Source organism: Hippopotamus amphibius, chromosome 13 (genome assembly GCF_030028045.1).
Source record: "Hippopotamus amphibius kiboko isolate mHipAmp2 chromosome 13, mHipAmp2.hap2, whole genome shotgun sequence".
NCBI classification, from domain to species: domain Eukaryota; kingdom Metazoa; phylum Chordata; class Mammalia; order Artiodactyla; family Hippopotamidae; genus Hippopotamus; species Hippopotamus amphibius.
Genome location: NC_080198.1, coordinates 103,634,820 through 103,642,499, shown reverse-complemented (window position 1 = coordinate 103,642,499; position 7,680 = coordinate 103,634,820). Strand labels below are relative to the sequence as shown.

Here is a 7,680-nt window from a genome sequence, read left to right as displayed (position 1 = left end):
CCACCCGGCTCTCAGTGAGCCCACAAGACTGGGGGGAAACACACCTCAGCATTATTTGGAACACATTTCATATTGTGTGTGTAAATACGCACACACATGTATATCCTAACGATTTAAAAGTATGACCCTCACATCAGTTAAGGCTATTTAAGGGGTATATTTCAAATGAAATGCTATCATATTCAAAATTACCAGATTAATGAATTAATCAACAGGATAATAACCTTTTCCAGAAAAACTATGACTGTGATTTTCCAAAATAGGATTGGGTTGTTCACATGTATTAACCAAAATAAGCTCAGCTTTACCATAAAAACCCCATCGCCAGTTTCCAGAAAAAGAAATGTACAGGACCTGATATACACACAGAAAGCCTCCGAAAGAGGTTGGATTCAGTCAACCAACTAGCATAACACAGCTGTTCAAACTCAACATTTGTCTAACCGAATTCAATCACGTCCCCCCAAAACTCATTTGCGAGTTGACATCCTCTAACCCCAATCTGATGAATAGCTCCAATAACATAGCAGTTAATTTAATAAAGGAACTCACCAATTTTAAATTGCAATAAATTTACCAAACATTTTCACTGTTTATGGAGAGCTTTACAGTAAGAAAGTATCCACAAAAGCAGGCACATCCGTGTACAAAGTGCGGCTGTTGGGTGCTTCTTCACTTCCATTCCTAAAGTAGCAGCCGCCCTGTCCTTCTGTCCTCTCGGCGAGCGTTCTTCCCGACGCGAAGGCACCCTCGCTGGGCGAGCTCTCCCTCGAGCCTGGGCGGGCGCCCAGGGAACGGGCTTGCCACAGACGAGTGCGGTGCGGTCGAGCCAACCCCGGAACATTTGCTGTAAACTTGAAAATGGAGTCCGGATATGAACAGACAGAGAAAAGAAGAAAAACCTCCCAGACACATCAGCAATAACACCGGAGGGCCAGTCTCGCGGCGGGGAGCCCCCAGAGGCGCCGCGCCGAGACCGCCCCCGAAGACGCGGCGCCACGGGGAGGCCCGGCTTCGCGCCGCGCCAGCCCCCGACCTCGCCCGCCGGGGCGGCCGGGGAGCCGGGGCGGGCGCGGAAGGTCCGGATCGGCCCGGAGGCTCAGCAGGCCCGGCGCGGCTCCCAGGGGCGCGCCGCCTCGCAGGGCGGCCGGCAGCAGTAGGGGTAGGAGGCGTTGAGGTCGGGGTCCGAGGGCGCGTACCCCGGCAGCTCCACGGACGGGTGCCCCCCGCAGCACACCTCCACGCCCGCCTCGTCGAACGCGCGGGAGACGCCCACGTTGATGTAGGAGACCGCGTGGCGCGCCGCGAAGCCCGCGCAGTCCCCCGGGGCGGCGAAGTCCGACTCCTCCGGGGACAGGATGCAAGCCTCGCTCGGCCGCGGCTGCAGCCGCCGCCCCCGCCGGCCCCGCCGGCCGCGCCGCGCCCGGGAGGCTGGCGGCTGCGCACGGAGCCCCGGGCCGCCGCGGGGCCGCGCCGGGGCCCGGCCTCCCTTCCGCCGGCCGCGCCGGGCCTGCGACGACTTGTAGTTCTTGACCAGCAGCAGGCTGAGCAGGCCCAGGAGGCACTCGAGCGAGTTGAAGACGGTGGAGAGCACCAGGCCGCGCTGGTAGTCCTTCAGCTGGCGGCACTTGGCGGGCGTGGCGCCGTCCGGGGTGCTGCGGGCGCGCGGCGCGCCGGGGGCCGGGCCGGGGGCGGCGGCCGCGGGGCCCGGGGCCGGGCCGGGGCCGGGGGGCAGGCAGTAGTGCGAGTACTTGCGCTCCACGAGCGACACGGTGTCGCCGTCGATCACGGCCCCCGCGAAGGCGCTGAGGACGCCGAGCATGAAGACGAGCACGCCCAGCAGCAGCAGGTTCTGGCTGTGCGCCGGCCCCGCGGGCCCGGCTGCGCCCCCCGGCTCGCCCGGCGCGGCCTCCGGGGCCCCTGCGGGGGCCGCGGGCACCCCGAGCCCCGGGCCCGGGCCCGGCCCCGCGAGGGGCGCGTCCCGGGGCCCGCAGCAGAGCAGGGCGGCGCCGAGCAGCGAGAGGCCGGCGGCCAGCAGCAGCCCCGAGTAGAAGGCGCCGGCGGCCGCCCCCAGCCGGAACGGCTCCCCGCGCAGCTCCGAGCCCAGCGAGAAGCACTTGAGGCCGACGGCGGCGGCGCTGAGCGCGCAGGCGAGCAGCAGGCAGGAGGAGAGCGCGGCGCAGGCCCCGCGGACGCTCCACTTCATCCTCCGCGCCCGAGCCGGCCCGCACCCCGCGCGCCCGCCGCCGCCCGCCGCCGCCCCCGCCGCCTGCGCCTCCTCCCGGCGCCGCGCGGCCGGACCGCCGGCCTCCTCCTCATCCTCCCGCGTCCTCCCGGGCCCGCGCCGCCGCCGCCGCCGCCGCCGCCGGAGCCCGCATCCTCCGCCTCCCGCCGCCGCCGCCGCCGCCGCCGCGGCCCCGCGCAGGGAACCGATGCGGCGCGGAGGACCGCTCGGCGCGCGCGCCCCCTCCCCGGCCCGCGGCGCCCCTCCCAGGACGCTCAGCTCCCCCCCGCGCCGCCCGCGGCCCGGCGCGCCCGGCCCAGGCGCCGCCCTCCCGCGCCCCCCCCAGCCCCCGTGGCCCCTGAGACACCCCCCGGCCGCCTCCCCAAGGAGAGGCGCCCCCCGCCGCGTCTCTCCGCCCGCCTGCCCCGGTCAGCGCCCCCGGCCTCTCTGCGAACGCCACCCCGCACCCCTGGGCTCCTTCCCCAGACGCCCCCAGGCCCCACCCCCAGCACCTCCCACCTCTCGCGCCCCAGCGTTTGCGCCCCCCCCCCCCGGTCGCAGGGCTGGGGTCTCACTCCGTGCCCACCGGCCTGCCCGAGAGCAGGACGCCCGAGGAAGTTAGCTTGGGATGCAGGAGCGGGGGAGCTCCCATCCTGGGGGGCTACAGGGGAGAGCCGAAGCGCCGGACAGGGGCCGGGGCGAGACGGGGGGCGAGGGGAAGAAGGAAGAGCCTGGGTGGGAAGGAGGCTGGGGGCCGGGGGGGCGGGAAGGGAAGGGGAGAGAGGAGCCCGGGAGAGGAGGGGCGAGCCGGGCTGCTGGCGGGGTGCGGGCGGGAGTCCGGATGCGGGGGGAGAGGGAGTGGGAGGAGCAGCTCAGGTGCCGGGACCCTCGGGGGGTGGGGGCTGCTGCCGAGCTGGTGGCGAAGCCTCCGGCGGACCCTTGGGGGAGTCTCGCTGGGCTTTCGTCGGAAAAGCGCCTCTCAGGGTCGCGCGGCAGTTTTCCGCAGATGCGGGTGCGAGTGAGTTAACTCGTCAGAAGGCGGTTCGCGGCCGGAGAGCAACGCGGGGCGGCAAATCGCCTCCTTCCGACCGGCGCGGACCGAGAGGAACTCCCAGGGGGCGAAAGCAGGGCGTGGGGATGGCCTTCCCCCGGCCTCTCCGGGGCCCCGGCCTCCTCCGGGCACGCGAGCGGGGAGGGGCGTCTCTGGGAAGCGCCCTGAGGTGCCACCGGGCCGGGCGGCTGGGCCTGCGCCCCGGGCCCTCCCCACGCCGCGGCCGCCGGTGACTCAGCCCCGCGCTCCCTGCGGCGTTCGGCCCCTTTGCGCTGGATCCCGGGGAGGCGGGCGCGGGGGGCGCGGGGGCGGGGCGGGGGTGCTCCGAGAACGCGGCCGCCTTCCTGCCGCCCGCCTGGCAGCTCCAGGCCCGGGGGGAGACCCCCCCCCCGGAGCTCACGGAGCCCCTTGCCGCACGGCGTGCCCGCGGTGCCCGGCGGGCGGGGGCTCAAGCCCCAGAGGCCCCCCGCCCCCGGACAGCGCCTCGCCCACCTTCGCCAGCGGCCGGCGCGCAGGGGGCCCCCCCGCCCACGTGTCGCGGAAGCCGTCCGCGCGGGGAATATACGCGGAGGCCCCTCATGCGGCGCTCCGGTCATTTGCGTGGGCTTGGCTTGAACGGCAGTGGCTGCGCGGCGAAGGAGCGGGTTCCACTGTATTTTTAGCAGGGAGTGCAGATTTTAGAACATCAGCTGCACCTCCTCGTTCCGTCCTGCTCCTCAGGCATGACGACGTGCCGGAAAAGTAGGGGTAGGGAGCCCTCGTTCACTTTTATGGGGTGCAGGTTTAAAGGCACAGGGTGTAAATCAGCTTGTATAAGAACCGTGGCACCCACGCGCGTGAGCGGAGTTGCCAGGAGCTGACTTGCAGTGATTATCTCGGTTTCCAGGGAGACGAGCTTTGCAGCCACCTCCCTGAAGGATGGAGCAGAGTCTCCGTTCCCACTGAGGTGCTGCAACAGCCAGACTGACTCGGCTTTGCGGGGAGGAAGTGAGCTGACGTCGACGGGTCCTGCGCCCGGCCTCGGAAGGAGGCCTGAGCCGGCCTGGGCGGGCTGGGGGCGGGGCAGTGCAGCAGCCTCGCCAAGCAAGGGGCCTGAACGAGGCAGGTCTGTGGTTTAGTGTTTCTCCAGGGTCTGAGCTCGCCGCCCCCACCCCTCGCTGGATGCTCCCCTGCCCCGCCCACCTCTCTGTGCCTCTTCGCCAGGCGGGGCCTTGGCTCGTGCTGTTGCCTTCTTCTGCTGTGTGTTCCCAGGGCGGCAGCCCAGCCTAGCTTCTGCCTTCTCATCACTTAGACCTTAGCTTCAGCTCCCTTAACCGGACCTAACTTTTGTTGGGTCCCTGCTGTCCTCCCCACAATGTAAAGAGTGCTCCCCAGGGCTTTCTTGTTCAGTCCTTGCAACAAGCCTTGAGGCACGTGGGCCTGTTATCCTCACAGAGGCTTTACACCCAAGTAGGGTGACCTGCGGAGACAGGACTCAAACCCAGACTCTGCCTCTGCCTCCCTGCCCCCCTCCCTGCCCCCCCACCTCCCTGCCCCCCTGCATTCTCACCTCCCTGTCCCATCTCCCTGCACCCCACTCCCTGGCCCCCACCTCCCTGCATTCCCACATCCCTGCCCTCACCTTCCTGCACCCCACTGCCTCCGGGCCCTCCAGCTCCTGGCAAAGCGTCCCCCATAACAGGCAGGATCTCCCGGTGGTCTGAATGTCTGTCTTCCCTACCAGATTGGGAGTTCAGTGCAAGCAGGGTCCATGTCCAACTTGTCCCCACCTGCTCCCCATCAGGACTCAAACCTGCCCTGGCTGCACAGAATAGACGAGTGAGCAGGAGGATGAATGGGTGGATGGCAGCCGACCTGGGGTTGCTCTGTCCTGTGACAGCATCTAATGTCAGTCCAGTTTTGCTCACAAGGAGAACAGGGCCAGGTGACAAAGCCAGGCCAGTAGGCAGGAGAGGACCCACCTCCCTGTTGCAGTGAGGGAGGCCCTCTGGGAGGGACCCAGGAGGAGAGCAGAACTCTGTGAACTCTGTGGGCAGAGAGTGACCAGCGGGTGTCCTGTCATGAAGCGTCTTGAGCTGTGCAACTTCTGACTTCATCCTGAGGATGGGGAGACCCTAGAAAGGCCACAGCACGCTGCAGTGTTTTAGAGGCACTGCTGTGAGAAGACTGGGTTGGGGAGATGGCGGCCTGTGGGGGTTCAGGTGCAGGTGGAGGGTGCTGCCCCCATCACAGTGATCATCGAACGCAATCTCAGGCTTTCCCTTGCCCCCCCCCCCCCACTGCCTGGCCCTCGGCAGGCGGTCAGCTGTCTTGACACGTGGGTGTCTGTCTCCCCTCTGTGTCTGCAGCGGAGGGGGCAGCAGTCTGGGGTCCCTGGCATACAAAGCGCACAGGGACCCTGTAAGCACCCCACTCTCACAGTGAGCACCTCTGCTCTTGACAGTCCTTTCCCCCAACCCCTGACAGGCTCACCTGTGAAGCGTCTCCCTTCCCAGCCGCCTGGCGCAGCTGCAGCCCCGGGAGGAACTTGGGGCCCCACAGTGAACTCGGAGCCAGGGAGCTGACTCTGGAAAGAAGCACCACCCTCGTGAGAATGATTCTCTAGGTGGTGAGGGGCGGGTGGGAAGGAGTAATTTTAAAAATCGCAGCGCCTACCTCGTGCCAAGCAAATTCACAGGGACCCTGTGGTGCCTCTGTGTGGGACACATCACTGCCACATTCTAAAAACAGGGCCCAGAGACCAGAGAAAACGATGTTTTTAAACCACCATGTGTTTTTCTTTTCTGATTACAGCAGTAACCATGTGTCAAGTGAGAATATTTTCTCTATTACCTTTAAATTGCATTTTAATATTTACATATTTATTAGCATTCAAAATCCAATCTCCTACAGTGTTGACTTCAATTAATTTGGCTGATTCTGTTTTTTATTTGTTTTTCATTTAACTTTCCAGTATTTTTATCCTTTATCTTTTTAACTGGCTAAATGGTCAAATTTTTCTTTTATTATTAATTCTAAGCTCCTTTTTTTCCAGGAACAATCAATATTGATCTTCACGTATCGGTGCAGTGTGTGCATCTCTGTGCCAGCTCTGCACGGGCGATGGCTAATTTAAAGAATTCAGTCTCGAGACTTCCCTGGTGGGGCACAGTGGGTAAGAGTCCACCTGCCAATGCAGGGGACACAGGTTCGATCGCTGGTCCAGGAAGATCCCACGTGCCACGGAGCAGTGAAGCCCGAGCGCCACAACTACTGAGCCCGCGCACCTAGAGCCCGTGCTCCAGAACAAGAGAAGCCACCGCAGTGAGAAGCCCACACACTGCAACAAAGAGTAGCCGTCGCTCTCCACAACTAGAGAAAGCTGGCGCGCAGCAACGAAGACCCAACGCAGCCAATAAAGAAAGAAAGAAAGAACTCAGTCTCGCAAAACCAGAGCCAGTGAATTCTTGGAGACACAGCACGAACTTTGTTATTTTATAAGCTTCTGTCTCGTGAAGTATAATAGAGCCACAGGAATTCCATAAAACATGCACATCACAGTTTAATGACTTATCCATAAACTTGTGTGTGCTTGTCACCAAATCAGGAGACGGAGCGCTGCAGACCCGAGCACGCAGCTCTCCCCGCCCTCCGCCAAAGTTTCTGCTCACTTCCTTGAAACCACTTCCTTGGGTGTTTATTGGTACTTTGATCACGTTTTAGTTTGGCTTTGCCTGTTGTTTGAACTGTATACAAATGGAATCATAGGCATGATCGTGGCGTCTGGTTTCCTTGGTCCAACTTGATGCCTGTTGCTGTGTCTGCCCTTTATCCCTTTCAGCGCTGGTGCCGCACCCCCGTGCGCGTGTGCCACAGGTCACACCCACGTTACTGGTGCTGAGCGTTTGGGCTTTAGTTTGGGGGTGTTACAAATAAAGCTGTTGTGGACGTTCTTATGCTCATGCACTGATGCACTTGAGGCTGCGTGTTGTTGGATCATGGGTAATATATACATATTCAGCTTTTTGTGCTCTTTTTTTTTAATATAAATTTATTTATTTATTTATTGGATTTATTTTTTTATTGGCTGTGTTGGGTCTTTGTTGCTGCACACGGACGTTCTCTTGTTGCAGCGAGCAGGGGCTACTCTTCATTGTGGTGCGCGGGCTCCTCATTGTGGTGGCTTCTCTTGTTGTGGAGCACGGGCTCTAGGCATGTGGGCTTCAGTAGTTGCAGCACACAGGCTCAATAGTTGTGGCTCACAGACTCTAGAGCGCAGGCTCAATAGTTGTGGTGCACAGGCTTAGTTGCTCCATGGCATATGGTATCTTCCTGGGGCAGGGCTCGAACCTGTGTCCCCTGCATTGGCAGGCAGATTCTTAACCCCTGCGCCACCTAGGAAGTCCCTGTGCTCGTTTTATTGAGA

General features: G+C 62.7%; 1 protein-coding gene and 1 long non-coding RNA gene across 2 annotated transcripts; one reads left to right on the top strand and one right to left on the bottom strand.

Annotated features, from left to right (window-relative positions):
• Positions 1-845: 845 nt before the first annotated feature.
• Positions 846-2,277, bottom strand: TMEM271 (transmembrane protein 271). Its single transcript, XM_057704369.1, has one exon. It carries the CDS (start codon positions 2,204-2,206, stop codon positions 1,100-1,102), a length of 1,107 nt encoding a protein of 368 aa, XP_057560352.1. The 5' UTR covers positions 2,207-2,277; the 3' UTR covers positions 846-1,099.
• A 1,347-nt stretch (positions 2,278-3,624) lies between these two features.
• Positions 3,625-7,415, top strand: LOC130834335 (uncharacterized). The gene is made up of 3 exons (XR_009048667.1): positions 3,625-4,380; positions 5,742-5,862; positions 6,310-7,415. It is a non-coding gene; the product is annotated as an uncharacterized LOC130834335 (long non-coding RNA).
• Positions 7,416-7,680: the final 265 nt, after the last annotated feature.

Coding starts and splice junctions, on each gene's coding strand:
- TMEM271 (XM_057704369.1), bottom strand. CDS start 2,206: ATGAAGTGGAGCGTCCGCGGGGCCTGCGCCGCGCTCTCCTCCTGCCTG.